Source organism: Triplophysa rosa, linkage group LG4 (assembly GCF_024868665.1).
Source record: "Triplophysa rosa linkage group LG4, Trosa_1v2, whole genome shotgun sequence".
Taxonomy (NCBI): domain Eukaryota; kingdom Metazoa; phylum Chordata; class Actinopteri; order Cypriniformes; family Nemacheilidae; genus Triplophysa; species Triplophysa rosa.
This window is the reverse complement of record NC_079893.1, coordinates 10,812,627-10,839,614: the sequence shown is the minus strand read 5'-3', so window position 1 is coordinate 10,839,614 and position 26,988 is coordinate 10,812,627. Positions and strand designations below refer to the sequence as shown.

The following is a 26,988-nucleotide window of genomic DNA, read 5'->3' as shown; positions in this document are numbered from 1 at the left end:
AATGTGATGGAGACGGGTGTATAAATAAAGGCGTGTGAACCATCAGTTGAAGAATCCATTTTTCTTTTTCGAACCAGAGAGTTACAATTATTATAGGGAAATTATGTAGTGAGTGAAATTCCATAACAAATCTAAACTTGTTTTTTTATTATATTTGGTGTAGTCACTGTTTGCCTAAAATTTGTAAAAATACCCCACCTGCATTTTTTTCAGCCAACTTCTTGAGGTCTCACTTTACTTTTAAAACAACATCAAAGGTGTACCTGTGCTATAGACTCATTTAGACATTTTTTTTCTTCATTACAGTCAAAGTCATACATTTCAAATACACTGACTAAATAAAATTTTAGTTTTGTAATGAAAGAAACTAATATGTTTCAACAATTGTGTTTTTGTCTACAAAATTAAAATGTATAAAAATCAAAAGATTTATGAAGAAAAACATTTCACTCAAGTGACTAAACGTTTGAAAGGTAGTGCACATTTATATATAACTGTATTGAAAATGTTTTCATGTTAACTTGAATACAAGTTTATACTGTAACTAATAAAAATAAGCAAAAGTTAGCTTTGTGGCTTTAAGATATTTAAATCAGATACAGTAACGAACAGTACATAATATACATGCAATAACATAATAAACATATTACAGAACATTAAAAAGTAAACAAACAGCTTCAAAATAGAAATAAATATAAAAATGTTAAATGGGATGGGTGGGTGTGTACATATCCTCGATTTACATATGTCCATTTCACTCTTGTGTCATTACATAAGCCACGCCCATGCAGGGGTAGCACCGTGCGCGTTCACCCATTGTGCGTGTGTAATCTCAACCCTCAGAAGCTTTGCGCCGCACATCCGTCGTCTCAAGCGCGTCCTCGCGTCTAAACAGGTAGTCAGGCTCTCACCCCAGCATCAATTCTGCAGGCTTCTACTTGGGCACGACGCTGAAAACGAGAGAGAAACAAGACAGGAAAGAAAGCAGTGCTGAGACGGACAGAAGAGAGGTAGTACACGGAGAGAGAGAAAGCTAGGTGTTACCCCGAGAGATGAAGGTGCGAGCGGCGGTGTTTTGCGGGGCTTGGCTTCTGCTGGCCCTGGCCTCTGGCGGGGATGCTGCAGGGGATGGAGGCATCTCGTTCGAGTACCACCGATACGAGGAGATGCGTAAAGCGCTGGTGTCCGTGTGGCTGCAGTGCCCCTCCATCACCCGCATCTACACAGTGGGGGAGAGTAATGAGCGCCGAGAGTTGCTGGTGCTGGAAATGAGCGACAACCCCGGGATCCACGAGCCTGGTGAGAGATGATCAAGTGACGCTTATAATAAAGAAAGCCATTACATCATAAACCATTTAAACTGTGTCCATAGACTAGGCCTACATAACATAACCGTTGCCAAGCAAGCTGTTTTCACCATTGTTTATCGTTATTATCCAGCCTACATGGAATTTGATGAGGCCATAAATGAAAGCCACAGATCAATAACTGGTGTTCTCATATGACAGCCTTCCGCAATCGAAAAGCCTTTGTCTTTATGTTTAAACACGTAGCCTATTTCATGTTTATATCCCTCGTTTTTCTCCAGCCGAAGGAATTGGGTCTTTAAATGAGAGCATCTGACGGAATAAAATGGTGTTTATCGTATACAGTGACGAAATTCATGCAGTGATTGGTGTAAAAATAACCGGTGCTCTCTTGCCGAACAGAGCCATTCACGGAAAGGTTATTTTGAGGCAAATTAACCATTTTCAATGTATACAGTTGTGACTATGCAAAATTACCCTTAATGCTGGTATTTAATTATATAAAATATACGTTTGCGTTCTTCTAAAATTATATGGATTTGATTTATCATTGCATGGATGTCTATCCTCTGTGACTGGGATGCGCAGGTGCGCGTCCGTGTGTCTGCGTTCTCGACAGCAGCTCACTGTGCGCGTGGACGCCATTTTGCGAGGATGAGTCTGTAATTGAAGATCACGCCTGATACGCAGTCATTCATTGCAATAGTCAAAACAACTACACTGCTGAATGAAATAGGTCACGCTTTATTACAATGTACTTACATACTTTTTACAAGATAATACCACATACACGTTTTCTAGCAGCCTATTGTATTGGTTATGTCATTAATCTGTTTGTACGAACTTCAAATATCACGAACTGGCAATTTGGTTTAATAATTTGTAAATATGATGTCATATTGTAATGTTATTAAAAGATAAATTTACATTTAATTGGTCAAAAAACCGGTCACAATGATTTGCTGCATCCGGGTTATACCGTGTTTTTAGTTTTGAGAGGTTGTTATCTGGAAATAACGAACCTGCAAATGTCGCGACTAGCCAATCAGAATCAAGCATTCCAACGAGCCGTGTAATAATATAGGATAATGGCACTGTACAGAGGCGTCACGCCCATTCAAACAGAATGGGCATGATTTTTGAACAGTCAGTTTTGCATGCAACCTCTAGGCCTATATCAGTTATGAGCTGCACCCTCGTCCTCTTTTGGAGATTTTCGCCGTTTTCATCACGTACAGGAGTTTAACATTTATCAATCCGGCGACAGAAGCAACAGCGGTTGCTAATGACGTAATCAGCGTCTGCGCGCGGTCGGGAGCTCGGCTCACGGAAACACCCGCGTCCCCGAAACAAGACTTTCAGACTCGTTAGTATGGGCCGTCGTTTAGGCAAAGCATTTGTCACCCACTTTCGCGACCAAACGCGGGTGCGAGAACTGGACCCATGAACTGGGTTTTTGACTTAAAAGCGCTGCTGCCCAGACCGATCCGTGTATGTCACAAACTACTGTGAGAACAGACTGCTCCATATGCTTTCAAATGGCTCTTGCGATAGCCTACGTTGGTGTAGTCAGCGCAGTCGAACACACCTCTTGCCAGTTGGCATACAGGGAGCATCTTTAAAGTGAATAACTTTTATGCTACAGTTCAGTTTCAGGGTGCAAAGACTGACAATACTCTTAAAGAAAATATGTTTTCCTCTAAATTAACCATCAATTAAATCATTTAATATAGATTTGGAAATACACAGATATTTAATACAATATATTAAATAATACATAAAGAATTGACACTTTTCATATATTAAGAAATAGATGCACTTAAATTATTATATCATGTATTACATTGCATTATATATTTTTGTTTCATAATGGAAGGAATTTTATAATGGATAATAAATCTGTATTAAACACAGTTTAACAAAGGGTAACCTTTTTTATTTGCTTTTACTTTTGTGCTCTATGTTCATTTGTATGCACACAATGACTCTTTTACTACTAGCACAAAATTGAATACAAGATATTTGTTCTTAAAATACACCAGACTGATGCATTTACTGTACCTTAAAAATGTACATAATTTTTTTTACGGGGAAGAAGATTCATATATCAACAGTGTTGTTATTTAATTCACGCAATGACTTCTGCGATGTTTTGAATACGCTTAAGAGATATTCTCTATAATATTGCTGTGTGTTGTGCACACTGTTCCCCCTTAAAAAATGGGTGCATGATGCCCCTGACACTGTATGTGTTATATAGGCACCTTTTGACCCATGTAGACAGTGTTCTTCATTTGGATCTACTCCTTTTACAGCCTAGAATTAGACAACAGATTAAGTTAATTGCTTAACGTCTCATACCGAAAGATACCCAGAAATGCAACAGTTTTTTAGGTATTAATTCGATTTGTGTCCTGCTTTCATTGTCTATTGCACACATAGCTTGTATCTTTATCCATTAAAAACTTTCATTTGCGATTACATAGGCCTGATTATATAGACATGTTAATGTGTCATCATTCACATTGCGGGCTGGGTTGTTTAAACAGTTACGTACTTACATAAACAAGTAAGACCCATTCAAACAAATTGAATTCCGGTTTGATTTTTTGTGTTAATGTCAAATGACATTTGTTTCATCAATTTACATTTACACAGCAGACACTGTTATCCAAAGTGAGAAAAACAACAAAGCGATTCATCCTAACATGAGAAGTGCTACATTACAATATTTTAACAATTGTTTAAGACACACATGTAAGAAGAAACAGAGTGAAAGAAGAAGAGGAACATTTTTTATTAATATAAAGTTTACACTGCAAGCAATTCTTTATTGACACATTGAGTTTTTCTGTTTACAGTTTACAGTCGTGTACAGTCCGTGTTGTTGTGACTTTCTGTGTGTTTGTGACACAGATGGATACGCTGAGCGTGCCAGCATATGTCTAAAACTGAGAGTAGTAGGAGGGGAATGCGTTTTACCCTAAAGGTAGAGCTCTTGTTCCCTAAATAGAATGGTTGGCTCTCCATATGTGTGTTTGCGTAGATATGACTCATTGCATTAAGTGTTTTATTGCTACCAGATGAGTTTCCAGCGCTGCCCACGCCCCGTAGTTAAGGGCAACCAGCTGCACCTCAGGAGCAGTGTACAGATGCGAGGGAGAGAGCGGGATATCAAAGAGAGGCCCCGTCGTCAGTGCCAGCTTCGGGTGTTACGGTTGGGCAGAAATAGCTGTTGCCCTGGAGACAGATCAGCTTAACACCATGAGCCACGCACCTCTGTGTGCTCAGTCAGATGAGGAGGATGAGGGGAAGAATTAGCATGCAGCACCGTATGCCGCGGGGGCTGGAATGCTCAGGAACAGGCCATCTGGTGCTGTGCTGAGTGAGCATGTGAGATCACCTATATCGGTAGTCAACACATTCGTTATTTGTATTCATTACCTTGGTGAATGCACGCGGTTGATAAACTCTAGCTAAAGGTGCATTTGGTGACTGTATGCAGTAATTCAATTCATACAATGATGTCATAGACAGAATTTTGATTATTGTACTATGCAACAATTTATAATTAATAATCCATGATAATTACGAAAAAAAAGAATTTGGGTGTGTCTTACACTTTGGGTGCAACCCATACATACAGTTTTTTTTATATACAATTTTTTAAATATATTTAGACTCTCCCCTCAAAATCTGCTGAAAAGCAAAAAAATGTAAACTAAAACTAAAAATATATATATATTTATATTTATAGTGATGTAAATGAATTAGGGGTGTCACAACAATATACTAATATTGTCAATAATTGATATTCTGATATTAACAACAATGATAATTGATATCGCAAAAATACTACACATGACAATATTGGAAATAATTTAGTGCCAGTATAGGTGCCGAAATGGTTATAAACAATCTCTCCCTACTTCTATTTTGAATATGGTTCTTAGGCCAAAATAAAATCACAAAATAAACAAAGTTATGTTAGGGCGTTTTCACACCTGTGTATCGATTGCTTTGTTCCAAAACCGGGGGTTAAATCGCTACAATATTTAAATTTATTTTAGTTCGGTTCGCATTCACAAGGCAATATTTCCAAACGGACCAAACTTTGTTAATAAAAGTCACGTGCGAATAAACTCTCATTCGATTGGTCAGAGTGCATCAGTTTATTTTCCGGCCGGTAACACGAGTGATAATGAGCGTCAGCTGCACGTTGTCTCGCGTATCTCACGGCGGAGCTCGGGAAGCATAAAAGGAGGAGAAGGACGAGAGAGAACCAGGCCTGGATTTTATGTTATGTTTTATTGAGTTTGTGTGGCCGGCAGTCGACTGTGAGGGAGCTGTCAGCACTTTACTTTCGTTTTGTTGTTTGTTTATTTTATTAAAAGTTTGGTTTAACGTTCGCCGGTTCCCACCTCCTTCCGTCCTTACTTTGAAGATTGTTACAGGGAGCCATTAGCAAAACAATCCCTTTCGCGTCACGCAACTTTACATAATTACACATCATACATTGTGATACAGTCTGGTTCGTTGGTCCGTTGGGTCGGATGGCTTTCACACGTCTACCAAACCGCTCCAGAGTTCGTTTGCAATCGGGTAGAGACCACCTTATTCAGGCGGTCTCGGAGCGATTGTTTTGTGGCGGATCCTAGCGCGATTGCCGTGTTCACATATGCCTAAACGAATCGAACCAAGAGAGAAAACGCACCAGGTTCCGAAACAAACCCTTATGTGTGAAAACGCCCTTATATTATACATTATTATTTTTTACTTTTTTCAAAGTTTGCAATAGATATCATGATACTACTGTTATCATGAATTATTTTTGGCCATGACAATAATGTAGTCAAAATCTAATATTGTGACAGCCCTAACATGTATATTTCTCACTGTGTATCATAAATCATTTTTGTAAATAGGAATAGGATATTATTGTACAAAGGAGTGTGAAGAAAGTGGTATATTCCAGTGGGTGAAAGTTCATTAAGAAATACATTCTAGAGGGATTTCACATCTGTGCCGATCTCTCTTTCCTTTAGTGTGGGTCTGTGAAACATTCTGTGTGCTATGAGTCAAGTAATTGAAATAAAAATACTAAGCCAGTGCCCTCACTTATAAATACAAGATTAACACAATATAAATACAAATAATCTTTATCAATTTCTTATAGTTTTTTAACAATAATGTAGTTTTGTTTATGGTAAAACATTCTGTCTTTAAATCTAACAAACATAACACACATAATTTCTGCAGTGAAATTGTCATTTGTATTGTATCGTACTATGTATGTTAGTTTGACACAAGTCTTTATGAAGCGTCTGTGTTTCCACAGGAGTAGTGTGCTGAATCCATTACATTAACTTAATGGTCTCCTTTGGTCAACATGGTCATGGAAACCCGGGCGTCAGTGACGTATCTGACTGTGTTTACATACAGTATGTCTTTAGGAGGCTTGTGTCAAAATCACACAGTTTATGTGACTAATTGATAGATGTGAAGATAGATTGGTTTGGTGAAAAGGGTTTTAAAATGATGCAGTAAAGATATCAGGAATAATATAGCGGAATAAATAGTCAGTTTTAGACCTAAGATTTAATCTTGATGGTCTGAAAGAGGAAGTGTGTATTTGTTATCATGTGGCGAGTGATTTGGATCAGAAAGATTAGAATAAAATCTCTTCCCCAGGCTCTCTCTTGCTCGAATCATTCATTCTTACGATGACATGATGAGACAACACTTTCTTCTCTCCAAAGAACTTCATTTCTTTCTCTTTGAGATCTCTGTTCTCTCTCTAAGGCTTTTCACACTGCGCTTAAAGGGATACTTTTTAAAGAGAACATTTTCCCATGTTTAACTCACCCTCAAAGCATCCTAAGTGAATGTGACTTTCTTCTTGAAGAATAATGCAGTCAGAGTTATAATACCACGTATACTTTTACTTCCAAGCGGTAGAATGTGAGTGAATGGGAGGCAATTTTTTGAAGCTCCAAAAAGTTCATCCATCAATCATAGAACGGCTCGACGCGGCTCAGTGGTCTAAACAAAGGTCTTCTGAAGCGAATCGAGCATTTGTTTAATCAGACTCAGAATCAGAAGGAGCTTTATTGCCAAGTATGTTTACACACAAGGAATTTGACTTGGCGACAGGAGCTTAGTGCAGAAGAAAGTGTACACATGGTGCAAACATAGTGCAAATATACATTAAGATAGAAAAAATGAGAAATGAAATAAAAACAATAATGCACTATATACAAAAAGTTAAAAAAATAGACAAAAGTCAACATATATATATATATATATATATATATTTTAAAGAGTGTACAGATGTGTTATTTACAGGTTTAACCTATTGTGGTTAAACCTGTAAGAGAAATTAAGAGAAATATCCATATTGACAACACTATTAACGATATTGTCTAACATCCGCTGCAGGCGAACGAGAGGCTTGTTTTTCCAGCAAATGACGCAGGTGTGTCGTAAGTTCCTGTGACGAACATAGCATTTTTTGACGAACCAATAGAAACACCGCCTCCTCTGGGCGGGCGATTTCATCACCATCATTTAGCGGAAAAACAAGCCTCTCGTACAACTGCAGCGGATGCGGAACAACGAGGTTATTTAAAGTGACCACACACTATTTTTCTTCAGTCAGTTTGACGCAGCAGTATTTATCCAATCATGACTGTTGACATCGCAAATATGCAAATAAGAATGTTAACCCAGGGTTTCGTGATGTACTGAAACATCAGGTTATGAATACCCAGGGTTATCTCTTAACCCCATGTAAATTATAAGCAGTGTGAAACATGAAACAGATAACCCAGGATTCTGTTTACCTGGGGTTTAGAATAACCCAGTTTTAACGATTTCAAGTGTGAAAAGCCCTTCTGTGTGTCTGGCAGAAAGAGAGAAATACCATGAAAGGGCAACAGGAGCAGTTCCAGTAAATATATTGTTCTGCAGGGGTGTGATTTGTTGTTCATATGTCGGAAAACTTTGTTGATTTTGAGTGAGAACGTAATTGATGGCTCGTAGTATATTGTGCAATCATAAACCGTTATAATATAATTTTTCACAAAGAGCCTGTTTTAGATGTAGTGAAACCCATATGTATCCATAGAAAATACCACCCTAACGTATATTTGCTTGCTGAAGGAAAATATTGAGCTGTTTCTTCTTTATTATTTATATTATTAAAGGTTTTAATTTTAACGCTTTTTACACAGCGTAAACCATGCACATTTACCTAAGTAAGTTTTTAACTCACCTTGAAATATCGCATAAATAAAAAGCGAAACAAAAGTGTTTTTAGAATGTCACATACAGTATACGTAGTTGCTTTGGATAAAACTATCTGCCAAATAAAAACTTAGAAACAATGTGTACATAATAGTGTCATGATTCTGCCTCATCATGTCATGTCTTTCTTGGTCTAGTGGCAGGATCATGACAGAGCCTCATGTTTAGTGTGAGAGTAGGGCTGAAACGATTCCTCGAGTAACTCGAGTAATTCGAATACAAAAAATCATCGAGGCAAATTTTGTTGCCTCGAAGCTTTGTTTAATCCATTTAACTACAGTACACACGGAGCGCTGCGTTTCCCCACGGACCGTTATTACTGACACACAGCCCGCTAAACTCTGTTCATGTTACAGGGCTCTCACCGTCAGACACACGCATTTTAGTCTCTTCACATGCTCACACATGTGTCTCATGCTGATAAATAAGTGATAGCTTATTGAAATGGTGAACTGCTATTTTACTGTTTTAGTCTATTTTGCGAGTGAAACTTGTTTTCCGGCTGCATTGAGTCCATCAAACTAGATGCGGACTTGTGGACGCCGAATCCTGTTATTTACACATGCCATCTGTCTGTTCTGCGTGAATGAACTGCACAGTTTAACGTGCTTCACGCGTGATGCTCATAAATTTGTCTGCATCTGCGCTGAATGAGGATATGAACTTCACCTCCAGAGTTGCTCTGAAAGTTTATTTCACGAACAAGTTATTGTTTGAGTGAAGAAACAGACATACTAAAAAATAAGCGTCTTCCGACAACCTGCCAAAATAAAAGTCATAGGCCATATATTACTATTTAATAGTAAAAAAAAGAAACTAAAACTAATTTATATAAACTAAATGCATCATGCATAAGATGAAGTTGTTTACCTTTGAAATTATTCTTTCTATTTTTATTCATGTTTCTTATTTATATATTTGTATTATATTGCATTTTGAATGTAATATGGCAATGGAATGTACTAAATGGGTTTAGTTTTCACAGATATTAATGTATGCAATTTCAGCAATAAAAACTTTAATTGTTCTGAAAAGGAAACAAATTAGTTGTTTTACTCATTTTAAGAGACCTGTCTTATTTTCTCTTGTATATTTAGTATTGCTTTTTAATAAAGAAAAAGTACTTATTATCAGAATACCCGATTAATCGATGGAAAAATCAGTAGAATACTCCATTAGTAAAAGAATGGATAGATGCAGCCCTATGTGAGAGAGACATGATATTGTTGTTATGACGTACCATGCGTTCTCTCAGGTCTCGTCTTTGTCCCCGCCCTCTCGTCTCCTCATTATTGCTTGTTAAATGTTTCATGCCCTGCACTTGTTCGCTCTTGATTTGATCCCTTATTTAATGCCCCTGTGTTTTCTGTCTTGTGCTGGTTCATTTTGATTGTGTGGCTGAGTTCCTGTGTCTTGTTCAGTTTAGTTATTTGTAATTTAATTCAAGTGTTGTCTTGGTCTTGTCTAGTGTAGTTAGTCCGTGTTCCTGTTAATCTGTCATGTTTATACCCTTGTTCTTTGTTATTTTACCCCCTCATGGGTTTTTGTTTTATTTAATTATTAAAGTCTTGTGTTAACCCCTTACCCGCTGTCTGCGCCTGGGTCCTCTGGCCTTGCTCACCCCGATTCGTGACAAATAGTGATAGCCATAGAAGGTTTTGTTGAGGCTTGTTGAGCAGGGATGAAAAGTGTACCAGCAGTTTATGAGACCTCCAAGAATAAATCCTGATATACTATGAGCAGTATACAGCGGAATTGCCTCTGAGCCCTCACAAACAGCAGTTACAAAACTGTGTCCAAGAAAAAGAGTCCTGTAATGTTTGTCTTATTGAGGCATTCTTTTCTAAATGAGGTTAACAGATGCTGTGTAAGTTGTTCTGCTTGTTTAAATTATGTTTATTTTCTTTTTGAGAAAAAGAAGAAAGGGAAAGAGAAACAGAGAGAGAGAGAGAGAGAGAGAGAGAGAATTGACTAAATGTTTTTCCATGTTGATGTTAGTGAAAATGTTTGGAGAGTGAGGGGTCATGTAAATTGTGGCTTTGAAATTTTGTAATCTACCGTTTTTGTTTGTCTCTTTTACTGATAGATTAGCAGTTTTTCTTCCCTCCGCTCCACTCCTCACCTCATCTTTACAACACATGATTTCCTCATCATCATTTGTAACAAAACAACTTTGCTCTGTGGAAATAAATACAGTGTTTCGTGATAAAGGGATAATTTGTTCCGCACAGTCTGTATAAGATTTTTCATTTGTGCGCATGCCTCGATACGACAATGAAACTTCATTGAGTTGATTATGAAATTTATTGCAGTAATATTATTATGTCATATTAATTTCTTGTGCAAAATAGCACAAATATTTTAATTCTGTATTTTATATGCTTCATATTGTTTACAGACGTTCAGGACATGCTTTATGCTTAACCCTTTTATGTTGTTTTTGTAACTTATAACAAAAACAACCCAAAGTTCACAGGTCTAGTGAACACACAGTGTTATTCAGTTTTTAAATTAAATAGAATTGAAAATGTATGAAAAAATACTATTTTAAATATGTTAACTGTATCCAAATTACAAGCAACATTACTCTGTTAACTGACATTCATAAAAAAGGTGCTTTACTTTTTTTAAAGAAAATATATGAAATGGCTGGGACAAAATATCTTTTCTTATAAATATGAATGTCTTAAAAAAAAAATTGCACAATAATTTTTCAGTAAACATTGAAAATGAATTCCAAAAACAGGAACACAATACGGGTTAACTGGTTATTCTTTAATCAAAGGCCAAATTAAAGTAAATTAATTAAATTAAAAAATTTGACTTAATTATACTCTTTGATGCATATTTTGGGTGAAGAAAGAAATCTTTGTTGAAGAAAGAATAATAACATCTTAATATCTTTGCTTTCTGTAAACAGTTAAAAGGGAAAGTTTACACAACAATGCAAAATCTATCATCACCCTCATTTCAAATCTGTATGACATTTTTCTTCTTCAGAACACACAAAAAAAGATATTTTGAAAAACGTTGGTAACCAAACAACATTGGCCCCAATTGACTTCCACTGTATGAACACAAACCCCCTGAGTTATTTCTCAAAATATCTTCTTTTGTGTTCCACAGAAAAAAGAGTCGTAGGTTTTGAATGACATGAGGGTGAATAAATCATGACAGAATTTTTCTTTTTGGGTAAGTATCCCTTTAAAAAAACCAAATGAAACACCTTAATTTTCTGTTTCCCCCTCACTTTCTCACCCACCCACAAACTCATACACACACGCACATAACGCATTCAGAAGCACATTTCCTGTGGACCGGCCTGGGAATACTTTTCTTCAACATCTGCGAAAGAGTTTTGCTGTAATTTCATTTGAAAGAAATTGGAGCTTCAAAGGCCGGTTGTGAATGTGACAGTCCCGCACATTCTTTTTAAAGTCACACAACGTGTGGACGTTCTCCGCTTGCTTTTTAATTGCGAGATGTAGAATATTTAGATGTTCGGGGGGCAATGAAATAGCCGGCCGTCGACTATAAAAAGGCCAGAGCCTGCAAGGACCCCTGCTGAATTAAACAGCGCTTCCATCTGCTTCTAATCTGTGTGCAGCGAATAAATGTGCATGTATACAATGCCGTATGCCTTTGTGTTCTTGTTTAACTGCCGTGTGGCTTTTCTAAACCGCTCTGCCCAATGTAAACATCTTTTCAGATTCCCTTCAGCTATTAAAGGTTATACACATAACTATGAAGCGTTATGTTTTTCTTACCTTAAAAGAAGCTGTTATCCTGCTGTATATACCCATGCTGATGTGTTTGTGATCACTGAAACAATAACTTAAAAACCAGATCAGTCTGATTTTTGTACAAATTGTTCTTTTACAAAATTCCTAATTGATTTGTTCAAATGTTGAATAAATAAGGACAGTTTTGGATGTACTGTTTTTTAAGTGCCTATTGTATTTGTACATAGTCTGGAATAATGTGTACAGTTGGCAGAATTGTTCTTTGTGGCTTGTTCCACTGAGATTAACAAAAGAAGAAATGCAAATGTACCTTCCTGAGCTCTGTTGATTTGTGCTTTTGTTACCTGAGGGATGTAACAGGATTGTGTGTGCGTGCATGTGCCTATGTTAGTGCCTGTGTTAGTAAGGATTGTGTATGTAATTGTTGGGAGGGTTGAAGTGGGTCGGGGAATTATGTAAAAACAGAGGATTCTGGAACTCTCTGTGGGCGTTACCTGAGATCGTACATACATTATGGAGCTATGCTTGTTCATATGAACATTTACAGATGTGTTTTAAAAATATTTGAAATGTGTGTTTGTTTGAAGAGTTAATTTGCAAAAACAGATCATTATTTTTATGGTACATTCCAAATAATATCAATCAAACAGCAAAAAAACAAATATAGCTAACTAACACAATAAAACACGGTAAAAACATGATAACACAATGAAAGAGTAATGTGTTTTTGCAAATGACCTCTTTGTTTACTCCTCCATATGTTTAAAATTTTAATTAAACATTATCCGTGTGTGTGTGTGTGTGCGCGCCCGTCTGTGTGTGTTATGGTCTTGACATCGGGCTAGGTGTTCTCAGGGTAAAAATGTCAGTCCTAAAGCACATTCACACAACAGTTTTTGGTCATTTAACAAAAATAAAGTGTTGATTGCAAATTTCAGTTCAGCGAACGTATTAGCATTTCTTGTGCAGAACACAAAAGAAGATATTTTGAAGAATGTTGGTAACCGAACAATAGCGGAACCCATTCACTTCTATTGTATAGACACAAAGCCAATGCAAATCTCCAACATTCTTCAAAATGTATTATTTTTTGTTCTTTAGAAGAAAGAAAGGCATACAGTTTGAAATGGCAAGAGCTTGAGTCAATGATGACAGAGTTTTCATTTCATTCCTTTGTCTATGTCAAAAGGTTCTGTTAGGCTTTAACCATTTAAAGGGATATTTCACTACCAAATAAAAAATCAACACCCGTTCCCTCCCATTCTACCGCTTGGAAGCAAAATGATTAGTGGTTTTATAACTCTGATTGGATTGTTATTCCAGAAGAAAGCCATATTCAGTTAGGATGCCTTGAGGGTGAGTAAAACATGGGGAAATTTTGATTTGGTAGTGAAATATCCCTTTAATCACAACACTAAAAAACAGTACAGTTCACTTTTTAAATGAATGGCTAATAACCAGCAAAACATCTTTTAAATTGTTGTTTGTGTCAGCTTTCGCACACGTGTGTGCAGCGTTCTGTCATTAACTGTGTTTGTTTTCTGTGTGACAGGTGAACCGGAGTTTAAGTACATTGGGAACATGCATGGCAATGAGGCTGTGGGCAGAGAGCTGCTTATCTATCTGGCTCAGTATCTGTGTAATGAGTACCAGGCAGGCAATGACACCATCATGGACCTGATCCACTCCACACGCATTCACATCATGCCCTCCATGAATCCTGACGGGTTTGAAAAGGCGGCTTCTCAGGTAATGCACACATACACCAATGCAGTATTGACAATAGAAATCATTGAGACAGAATCAGTAGCCAACCCATTTACCAAAGTTATTGTAAGAAAGAATTACAACGATTTATCTTTTATTGATAGCTACAGTTTTTATTATTTACAGGTTTGCCAAAATTGCTAAGCTCATAGTGTATAAGAAAAAGGACAAAACAATATATTTAATTGAATTATAAAATAAAATGTATCAAGTAAAATATAATGTCTTGACATGGTTCTACAGTACTTGCTCGCTAAGGCAGTCTTCCTCATCATTTAGAATAACACGTGTGTAGATGCATTCAGGGGTGCTGATTTTATAACACTTTACTGTGGTTTACCACATCCTTCCGATTCCTGCACTCGCAGAACAGACATGCATGGGCTTTGACATTTCAAGACACTTTTGTCATATTTTACATAAGGTCTCTCTGTAACAAGTGACATGCACTTCTCCAAGAGTGACTCCTTTCTTTAAGTTCTCTCTGGGGAACTTTAAACAGAGCTTACGCTATTGTGGGCACAGTCAGGGTTAGATATACTGGGGAGAAAAGTGGGAACCAGGCGGCCCACAGTAATATACAATCAGAGAGTTAAAGATCCTAGCTATGACGTCAAAATAACAGAATGATTTAGAAAATGATTTCATCATGATAGAGAGGTCAACAGGAGGTCAGAGTTGAGCTTGTCTGTATTCATTTGTATTTGTAAGTTAAAGCAATGATTGTGTTCTGTCTTCTCTTTACAGCCCAAGAGTTGCCATTCGAGCTGAAGGAACTTGATAGTTTTTGATGTTAGTTAAACATTCATGGGCAGTCTTCTTATTTCATAACCTAAATCGTTAATACATCCAGCATTTCAATATGATGCTCATGATACTATGAGGATATTTATTCTTGGGTGCACTACCTCTTTAAGAATTTAAAACAAATCTTGAATTTTTTTTTTTTAAATAATGATTATTCTGCTAATGGTATGATCATAATGTGTTTGCAGTCTGGCGAGATGAAGGACTGGTTTGTTGGCCGCAGTAATGCTCAGGGCATCGATCTAAACCGGAACTTTCCAGACCTTGATCGCATCGTCTACATGAACGAAAGAGAGGGAGGATCCAACAACCACCTCCTGAAAAACATGAAAAAAGCTGTTGATGAAAACCCCAAGGTGAGAGGGTGTTTTAAATATCGTATTGAAATACTGCAGAATACAGGCATGATGGCAAATGTAACTGACCTCTGTATGTGTTACAGCTGGCTCCAGAAACTAAAGCCGTCATTCACTGGATCATGGACATTCCATTCGTCCTCTCAGCCAATCTACACGGAGGTGACGTTGTGGCCAACTATCCATATGATGAGACACGCAGTGGTGAGACACATGCAATAAACACATACACACAAACTTAAACTTGTACTATATACTTCTGAGGGCCTCCCCTTGATTTCTATTATTCGTTTAGTATAGTCAGTACTGTGTATATGAAGAGTTTGTTTTCAAAAATCTCGTTTTTTATTATGTTTTTATTGTTTTATTGTGTTAGTTAGCTGTAGTTTTTTAGTTATTATGACTTAAATCAAAACAAACCAACTGCAGTTTGATTGATATTTGTTGGAATTAGGCCTGTCTCGATAGTCAATTTATCGACTTATGGCGCGATATATAAACTTGACGTCGGTAGTTTTTGGTGATGCAATATATCGCCATTGTGTTTATATATGCGTTTGTTTACATAAAGATTAATGACATTAACATTTTATCCGATCACGCTGTCTCTGTTAGCGCTGCTCTGTGTCTGTGTGTCACGCACACACAGTCGCACACGGGGCGGACAGCAGCAGGTGAAAAGACTCGAGGAGTTATATTGTGTTTTCCTGATTAATAAAGCCAGTTCGGAATACTGTAGTAGGCCTAATCGGCTTGGGGTCAAAGACGCTCTACTATTTTACGGAGGTAACAGCAACACAGATTAAAACAAAAGTCGCATTTGGAGCTCGAGAGAGGTTTTACAGACAGTTAAGTTAAATATGACACGTCACATGTATGAATACACCTTAGACAAATTGCAAACAGCATTTTCGAAGGGCACTTCACGAATGGAACACCACTCAAAAAGTCGTTCCAGATTAAGAGACATTGTTTTTCATTGCTCAATTGGGCAAGTGTATTCTAAACGGCCACATTATGACAAACAATCGTGCTGCCCTCTCCAGAGTTCACATATCAATGGCTTGTAACCAGGCCCGGCTCCACGGGGGGCCAAAGCCCACCCTATCGGAAGCTTTGCCCACCCTGCCTCCACCCAGAGCCGTTGAGAGAGAGGATCCGTTAACCGCCGTTGCTGTGAATAATCTGTTCTATTGCAGTGAACGGACTTGGACTCTCTCTCTCAGCGACTCTGCGTCAGAGTCCAGCACGGGTCCTGTTTGATAAACCCGCACCCGCAGTAATTAAAAGAACACCCGAACCGACATCTGACAGCAGCACTAATTTAATTCGGTACCCGACCCGAACCGCACCTGCATTATATCTACATGATGTAGACAAAACCATTTATTTTCTCACGCAACAAGTAACAAAATATTAGGAATTCCTGGTTAATGCATTTTTAAACATGTTACTCAATATGGCAGAGTTTTGGGAGAGACAACCAAGAGTGAATTCACTTCAATATTGTTAGCTAATTGTCACGGAATCAATAGGACTCAGGTGCAGGAGAGATACTAATAGAGTTTATTATGCACACGGCAGTGGGCGAAGAGGAGAAATGGCCGAGCAAGCGAAAAATCCAAACCGGTGTTGTATCAAAATCCTACTCCCCGTGAGATTACGACTCCCCTGTTTTCCCCTACGAAGGTTAGGATCAGGTGTGGGGGCGGGATTTAGAGATAGGGACCAATCACAAAGCAGCATCCTAAGTAAATGAACCAATCAGAAGTAGAGGAGTCGTAATCTCATGGGGAGTCGAATTTCGGTACAACACCGGCACTCATGAACAATCCCCACTGTCCGCAGGTGCGGAGATTAAGTCCTTGTCTTCTATATTTTATTAGTGATTTATGAAATGCAAAATTTGTTAAAAATAGCCTATATTGTTCGTGTGATATTAACAAAGTTTCCCTTGTTTCCCTTACCTTTTTCTGTAAAATTACACCAAAGCCGCTAAATGCTAAGCTCCCATCAAGGCTAAATAAAGCTTAATGCAGAAAAGGGAGCATGATGAGTTAAACGTTTATTTAAAAAGTGATAAGAGCATCGAGTCCTCCTCACTATAGCTGTCCATCAGTTGCACGCGATTGGCTACAATGCTCAACGCTGCAAAGCACGCTGCAATTTGAAACCAGCTCTTCAGACAGAGGTTGAACACAAATAAGCACAGGACCGTGTAAAAGCAGCTTCGCATGAGCTGGTGTGAGTCGAAATAGCCTTGGCTACTGGATCCACGGTCCGCCCACACGTATTATTTCCCGATCCGCACCCGAGCCCAAAATGACACATGAATAATTATTCCACCCGTTACATCCAATATTAGTGGTTTACCCGATGGGTGATGGGTTTGACACCATTCCGCCAAACAATGCTTCATGAGAGGAAAAAACGTGTACTTTTAGCTCATGAAAAAGCAATAACACATGGACTGAACATGGATGGGTTTGTGACAGATTTCTCTAAAATGAGCAGAAAGTTAATGCTGTGAATTTTATAGTGATATGCATAGCTCTTTTTTATGTTTTCATCAAATCTAAAGTTACTAAATGGTAAAATGTAAAATAAATGTAAATGTATAAAAATATGTAAATATATACATAAGTATGTAAAAAATTAAAATGTTATACAATATAAATACTAGACATAAGAATAATTTAAAAAAGCTAAATAGTTATTTTGTAAATAGTTTGTTTATAGTAAATAGTTTGGGGCAAAAAATATATATTTAATTACCCCCCTCCGCCCACCTGGAAAATCACTTGGCCCACCTTTCATCTCATATCTGGAGCTGGGCCTGCTTGTAACTTAAATCAACCAATTATAATTAAGGACTGGAAGTGTCTGTTTTATTTATTTTAAATATTTACACTCCAGTTATTATTTACATTCCAATTTCAATGCCCAAATATTCAATTAAAAGGTCTTTGTTCTTTAAAAGGGTGTACTCGCATTATAATATTATCATTACTTTATCAGTGGCATAAAATATTTATAAAATTACAATAATATCAACTATCGCAATTATTTCTGATGCAATTAATCGCCAAACAAAAAGTTGCTATCGTGACAAGCCTAATTGGAATGAACAATAAAAAACATGATTTTTGATTTTTTTTTAAAACAGAGTTATCTCATTTTGGAAATAAACTCTTCATATAGTTTAATATAGTGCATACAGATTTATTTATTTTAGTATAATATGTACAATTGTATAGTTTAATATAGGGAGTATACCAGTATCGTTTCGTGTTGCGAGTACAGTACTGAAATTAGTATCGTAAGTGTACCCACAAACCCACGTATAGTGAGCAGGCTACATTCATATTGTTTGCTATAGTGAGTACAGCCATATAGTTTAACATACAGTAGTGAGTACAGCCATATAGTATACTATAGTAAGTACAGTCATATAGTTTACTATAGTGAGTACAGCCATATAGTTTAATATACAGTAGTGAGTACAGTCATATAGTATACTATAGTAAGTACAGTCATATAGTTTACTATAGTGAGTACAGCCATATTGTTTAATATACAGTAGTGAGTACAGTCATATAGTATACTATAGTAAGTACAGTCATATAGTTTACTATAGTTAGTACAGCCATATAGTTTAGTATAGTGATTGGAGCCATATAGTTTACTATAGCTAGTACAGTCATATAGTATAGTATTTTGGATTACAGACATATAGTTTAGTATAGTGAGTACAGCCATATAGTTTATTATAGTAAGTACAGTCATATAGCTTAGTATTGTGAATAAAACCATGTAGTTTAGCACAGTGAGTAGTACTATCATATAGTTTAATATAGTGAGTATACAGTACCTGTGTAGTTCAGTATTGTGAGTACATTCAAAAGTTTAGTATTTTGTGAGTATATGGTACCCACATACTCGTGTATAGTTAGTACATTCATATAGTTTAGTATTATGAATACAGTCATATAGTTCAGTATTGCGGGTGGAGTCATATAGTTAAGTGGTGTGATTATAGCCACATAGTTTAGTATTGTGAGTACAGGGTTTAATATTGTGAGTATAATCATATAGTTTAGTATTGTGAGTACAGTATAGTTAGATATAGTGAGCATACCTATATAGCTAAGCTTAGTATAGTGAGTCCAGTCATATCGTTTTGTGTAATGAGTAAAGCTATACAGTCAGCCATAATATTGATCTCTCCGTTCATCACAAGGCTCTACTCACGAGTACAGCGCCAGTCCAGATGATCTGGTGTTTAAGAGTTTGGCAAAGGCTTACTCCAGCTATAACCCTGTGATGTCCGACCCAAACCGGCCACCATGCCGCAAGAATGATGATGACTCTAGCTTCAAAGAGGGCATCACCAACGGAGGAGCCTGGTACAGTGTCCCTGGAGGTACAAATGCACAACTTTGATCATAATACCTCTGTCAGTTAGCTACCAAATATCTCATTCGTACTTGAAGCAGCGATGCTGTGGTCCCCACAGCATCCCACACATTGGTCTTTGTTGTTGCTTCATCCATGTAAATGAGGGCATGCTACTTTAATACAGTACAATCAAAATATAGTAGTAATATATAATATATTTACAGCAGAACAGTCTGAGACCACACTGATAATATGTAATGTAACAAAAAATAACATTTTAGACAAAGAATTGTGACATAAAAGAATTTACATATCAATATCTGTATGCAATTTTCTTATTGAATATCTGTATCAATATTTCACTGCTTCCGTCTGTATATATTATGTATATATTAAATGAATATATATTTAATTAAAATTGTATTTATTTATTTAATTATAACATTTTAATTATATTAGATTATGGTATTTTATCATTATATTTAGTATATATATTTACCTTACCTACATATTTATTAAGATATAATTCAAATATTATATTTCAAATATTTGTGTTAAATGTAAAAACTAAATAGATTTTTACTAGTTCACTGTTAAAATAGCACTTTGTGTTAAAAAGGTTGCACACCCCTAGTCTATACCCATCCCTCTTTCTTTCTCTCTCAGGTATGCAGGACTTCAACTATTTGAGCAGTAATTGCTTCGAGATCACTCTGGAGCTGAGCTGTGATAAGTTTCCTCCTGAGGACACGCTCAAACAGTACTGGGACCAGAATCGCAACTCACTTGTCAACTACATAGATGAGGTACAGCCTATTCTTTCACAAGCCTAGATTTTGTTACAGATTGTTGATAGAGAGTGTGTGTTATCTGGGGAGAATCGTGATTAGAATCTGTATTTTCAGTCCTTTTGATCCCTCGTGTCCTTCACAGGTTCACAGAGGAGTGTCTGGATTTGTGAGGGATCTCCAAGGCAACCCCATCTCCAATGCCTCTATCTCTGTTGAAGGAATTGACCATGACATCACCACAGGTACACACACACGCACGCGCGCGCGCACGCACGCACGCACGCACGCACGCACGCACACACACACACACACACACACACAGAGCATGTGGCTTTCCTACAGTTACTTTGAGTATTCAAAAATGAGCTACATTTAATCTGCAGCACTGCCCTCGTGTGGCTATTTTATGCATTACACAAAAAGAATTCCTACCTAAATATCTCTCATTCTTGTTTCTTCAGCTAAGGATGGCGATTATTGGCGCTTGTTGGCTCCTGGTAACTACAAGGTTTCAGCGTCTGCTCCTGGATACCTCACTGTGGTCAAGAAGGTGGCTGTTCCTCACAGCCCTACTACACGGGTAAACCCATTCAACAACTTATCACCTACACAGCCTTTATTCTCTCTCTTTCTCCTCATAACATCTTCTCATGTCTCCATTTCTCTCACGGCTAGCTGGACTTTGAGCTGGAGTCGCTGGAAGAGAGGAAAGAGGAGGAGAAAGAGGAGCTCATGGACTGGTGGAAGATGATGTCAGAGACCCTCAACTTCTAAGCAGAGGCCCTTGCCAGCGTTCTGGGTGTAAAATATTTATTGTCTTTATATGTGTTCATCAACTTAAAGGCCATCATTCTGATGATTTGTTTGTTTTGATTGTTTTACGTTAGAGGCACTGAATCTGGACTTTATAAAACAGCCATAATACTCTTAATACGTGTTGGTAAAGAACTGTGCTATTAAATGTATTGTTTGGTAAATTATCTGCATATACAGAACAACGATTTTCCTTGTTAAGATTGATGAATACAAGTATTGGCACTAAATTAAATGCCACATGAAGTTCCCCTACAGTAAAGTTGATATCTTGCACATCGCAGTTCACAATATCAGCCTAGTTATGATTACTTTAAAGCATTGTGTATCATTTGCCGGTGTTCCACTCAGGCATGCAAAGTTAAAAACACATACATATAAAACAAACACGAATACACCGAGAGTTTTATTATTTTGAACGCTGTTTGACTGATTTGTTTCTATTTTGTAACATTGTGTTTTACATTGATATCGTGCAATTACTTTGTAGTTATGGTCACCAATCACATCAACCAATCAGAGAGCACTGTGTTGTGATGAATGTACGTTTCAGCAAAGATTATTACTATTTATTCTGATTGTGACTGATTTCTTCTGACACCCATCATACGAAGTCTCTTTCTGTTCAAACACTGTCTTGTGAGTTTAAACAAAGTTATGCTTGATGTTTTTAAAGGGAGTGCTTTTGATAAACCTATTTCATAATTACAACTTTGAATATCATATCCAGATGAAAATTAAAAAGGTTATCAACTGAACTCCTGCATTATGTCATACGAAACTATAAAGGAAATTTAATAATTTTAAACATATTATAGATAATAGCTTGTATTATCTGTTTGTAACGCAGATTTACATTTTAGATCACGAAACAACAGAATTTAATGGCACAAAAATGTTTATTCAGAATGTAGAGATAAATCGGAAGGTTTTGTAATCTATACCAAAATGCACAATTGTACGGTACTTTATTGAACATTCTATATAATATTATTCCTTCGTTATCTTTATAATTATTGTATTTCTGTCAAATAAAATGACACATAATTACTATTAGGATCATAATCCACTATCAAGACATTTTCATTGACTGTCAAGCCCATGCAATGTCATAATCAAAGCTTAAACCTTAAATATTAATGTCATAAAATGGCATTTCAGTCATCTTAAATATTTCCAATTTGAAACGTCAATGCAAATTCTTGTATATGAGTGTGTTGATGGTTAAATTGAATGACTCGATTCAAAAAACAATAAAATTCCCTTTCTGTTGTCAATGTTTTTGGTTCGTCTCATCTTTCAGTTGTGCCACTCGCTGAATGCATGTACCTGTTGTGGCTGTAAAGCTCATTTTGAATCAAAATGAATAAATAAATAACAACCATAGCAATAGAAAAGACACCAAAGATTTTGCATTAGATAAGAACAATTCATTTATTTACTTCTTCAGCCGAGTCATATTTTGCTTATGTTCTCGGTTAATATGCTAAATAATTGTACACGGTTTCAGCGGCTCAAACTTAAATTCCGGTAGACCTGCAAAGAATCAATAACTGTCGAGTAGTTTTAATTTAATTTAATACAATTAATACACAATAAAATATTAATATAAAATAAATCGTAATATTATAACTAGGGCTGTCAACGTTAACGCGTTAACGCATGCGATTAATTTTTTCAAATTAACGCGTGAGAAAATATTTATCGCAATTAACGCAGCATCCGTTTGTTTTGACATCCTTTGTCTAGCGTTACATTATGTAATCACGCTCTTATTCGTGTACAGGCTTTTAAACCACTTAAGCGCGATTTGAAACAGTTGCTTTGACGCGTTCAATGAAGATAGATAGCTTCTACTGTGGGACGCGGCAAAACGCAACGAGAGGTCCAGTCTGGTGTGTACAGTAACGGCTGCGTCGGTGAATCTCTGTCAGACAGCGCATCCGTGTTAAGTTCTCTTTCGTGCTTGAATGGATAAAACCACACAAGATTATGTCAGAAAGCCCATTTTGTCTAGCATTTTCTTAAGCACAGACTTCAAAGTGTAAAATAAAATCTTAAATGAATGCAAAGAGTTGTGAAAATGGGAGTGCGGTGACGGTCAGATCTGCGTACTAAGACAGCTCTTAAAGGGGCCACGTTCTTAAACGTGCTGCTGTGACTCCTGTCACTAATGTTAATCAAAGAACAAAATAAAAGAAGAAATCAATGTGATTTTATAGCTTTAATGAGAATTCTTCTGCATTTAATTTATAATTTAGCATTAAAGACTGTAAAGTGTCCTTCAATTTCCTACATGAGCTCTCAATTATACTGTTGAATGGCTATAATTAATGTTAAAATAATCAATTTAATAGAGACATCAGTTACAATACTAATATCAAAATGTTAGCTTTCATAAAATGATGCTGTTAAAGAAATATGTTGTTTCTACATCAATTTGAAGATTAAATGTGAAATTATTAAAATGTAAAAGTATATTTTAAAATATAATTGTTGTGTGCGATTAATCGTGATTAATCACAGAAAAAATGTGTGATTAATCCGATTAATTTTTTTAATCGATTGACAGCACTAATTATAACCAAACACAGACCGGAAGTTAACTTCTTTCAAGGGGTGTGCGTCCGATAACCGTCTTGCATATGAAAATAACCAGGCTAGCATACTCGTCTGACCCTTACAAAAAACAAAGGTTCTTTTTTAATACTTTTTCAAGAATTTTTTTGCTGTATGTATACAGTACAAGCTGTTTAGTTCTTTGGAATTTCTACAAGTTGCAGATCAGCATTTTGTTTTCACGGTTCTTTAAAGAACAGCCCATTTCCAACCGCATGACTGCCTTTTTGGTTTTAACTGGAACCCTTTTGCTATCTCATCTGAGATCCCATTATCCATCACATCATCTTCATTCCCTGTTTAGCAGATTTGCAAAGAAAAGTTTAGTGGTTTCAAGTTTCCATAGGCTATAAGTTATTGCTATTAGCAAAGTTCTGCAGTTATGTAAAGTTGTGTATACAAGTTATTCGTCTCTATTCTCTATAGTTGCTGGCATAGCAGATCCAAGCAGTCTCCCCATTATTCATTCCTTACCTATTAGCATAAACCTAATCAATAGTATTGATCAGTGAGGAGACAAGTACTATATGGCAGGGCTCCTGTTGGCCCAGAGGGATCTCAGAATGCCTAAAACAGCAATACTATTTCTCTAAGGTAAGCTTCTCTCATTACTTCACCTCGAGAGGGCCGAGAGTTGCATTGATATGTGTTTAATTAGAGCTAAAAATACACACGCGCTCTCCCGCGAGAGCTGACACCAATGTGAAATGAAATGCAGCGGAAAGTTTCACAAACGCCCGGTTACTTTTGCACTCGAGTACACGCTCTATAAGTAGCCTGGATATGTTGGTCGCTTTATTTACTGGTCGTCCGTTGTTTATCATTATAAAAACCTTTTTAAAACATAAAAAGATGAAATACTATAAAGGAGTGATGTACATGTACAAGTCATTTAAAAGCGTCACTTTATATCGCTGAACATTTCCCATGATAACAACAGAGGGCGCTGTTGAAACATGTTTAATGAATGAAAGATGTTTGGAGGAAAACTACGTACAACTTCTTTACTCGACTCTCAGGTACAAGCATGACCACATGTGTTTATGTAACTCAGTTGGCAGAGCATTGTGGTAGTAGTACAAATGTTTTGCATTTGATTCCCAAAGAACGCATGGGCTTATTGATAAAACACAGTTTTAATGCACTTTAAGTCACTTTGCATAACAGTGTCTGTTTCATTAGAATCCATCGATTTTCCATACTCAATATTCAATATGTCAATGAGACTCAACATGAACTAACACAGCATATTGCTGTTCTCTTGAATAGTGTGTCTGTAGCATTTACCATTATGATTTTTATCCTAAGTGACTTACAAAAATGAGGAGAACAACAAATAGGTTTAAATATATAAAGGCTGATGCTCATGTAATGCACAAGTATTCGGATCTCCTGAATGTTAACAAAGCACTCTTGTGGGTCTCTATGCTGAAGTCCAGAACAAGTGCCAAATGCATAACAGACACACACACTCACATACACCCACAGGGAGACAAATGTTGGAAGGGGAGGAACCATGAAAGAGAAATCAGCACGGAAAAAGACATAGCCAAGAGACAGAGGTGGTCACATGCCACATATGCACTCAAGGGTATGTGTGTATGAGCAAGTAAAAAACCGAATATAAGGACATGTTTTTATATCCCGGTGGGGACCTAAAACTGAATGCACACCAACACATGGGGACTCTTGTCACCGTGCGGACCAAAACTGAGGTCCCTGTGGGCAAAAAAGCGTATAAATTGTACAGAACAATATTTTTAAAAAAATCTAAAAATGCAAAAAGTTTTCTATGATGTTTAGGGGTAGGGGATAAAATATACAGTTTGTACAGTATAAAAAACATTACGCCTATGGACTGTCCCCACGGAGATAGTAAACCAGACATGTGTGTGTGTGTGTGTGTGTGTGTGTGTAAATCGTTGTACTATACTTGTAAGTTGTGAGGGCCAAAATGTTGATGTTCTTGGGTCATTGACGTATAAGGATTTTCAACAGTGCAGTTTTAAAATACAAAAATAATCATATCTATTGTAATTTTTCAAACATAAAGAATGTGGTGTACACATAAATGCAGATTAAAATTGTTTCGTTTATAATATAACAATTTATTTTATATGTTATTCATCTTAATATTTTATTGTATATTGATTGTTAAATTACATTAACACTACTCAACATTTATAGATTCTTTTCAGAGGTCTACGGAAGTTAAGTTAGGGCCACATAATGTTTGTTTGTGTTGCTGCCACTGAAACGTCTATAGTCAGTTATCAGAATTCTTGAATTTAAAAGTAATTGTGAAATAAAACAAGAGAACATGATGGTGTGTAGTGTATGCGCCTGGGGCAGTGACCTATCACAAGTTGTCTCTGATTGGCTGTGGCAGGTTCTGCTGAGGTCTGTGTGAGGTGTCTGTGGAGGTGACTGCCCATCCCTGTGATTGGATGATTCCCTAAAGCAAATGTTCCAATACATAAAACTCAAACTCCAACAGCCCGCTTAATCCCCCCCAGAGCATGTGTTTGTCAGACACCACTGCAGCCAACGGAGAAATGCAGGGTCGGTGCTGGAGAACACACACACAGAGTTATCTTTGTGTTTCATATGTGACTTTTGTTATAAAAGTCAATGAACAAGAGGTTATACTGTTACAAAAGGTGAGATACAAGTGACGACAAAGAAAAACTGTACATTTGCAAAGCATTTGGAGTTAGGCTGTAAAGTACTGCAAATCTCTCTCTCGCACACACACACTTACACACCAGGTATCATAGGTAATAGACGCAATTTAAAAATACAGTTGTGCTTGAATTACTTGCAAGAATACGTACGTGGGTCAAAGAAATTGGTTTTACCATCAAAAATCAACAATACACAAACTGGACTCAATGACCGTTCCAGCATCTCCCCCTTTTTTCTCTCTTTTGAGAAACTGTGCATACTCACAGCATACACATAAAGAAACCTGTTCATCCAGACAGACACAAACTCACAAACATGACATGACTTTCTATTTTTGATGTCCACACACAAATACTGTAGACACAGACACACACACACACATAAATTAGGATGGTGT

General features: G+C 36.8%; 1 protein-coding gene across 1 annotated transcript; it reads left to right on the top strand.

Annotated features, from left to right (window-relative positions):
• The first annotated feature begins 798 nt into the window (after positions 1-798).
• cpe (carboxypeptidase E) lies at positions 799-22,564 on the top strand. Its single transcript, XM_057332390.1, has 9 exons — positions 799-1,299; positions 13,908-14,104; positions 15,118-15,285; positions 15,372-15,489; positions 19,526-19,708; positions 20,350-20,489; positions 20,617-20,716; positions 20,936-21,054; positions 21,150-22,564. Exons 1-9 carry the CDS (start codon positions 1,053-1,055, stop codon positions 21,246-21,248), a joined length of 1,371 nt encoding a protein of 456 aa, XP_057188373.1. The 5' UTR covers positions 799-1,052; the 3' UTR covers positions 21,249-22,564.
• The last annotated feature ends 4,424 nt before the right edge of the window (positions 22,565-26,988 follow it).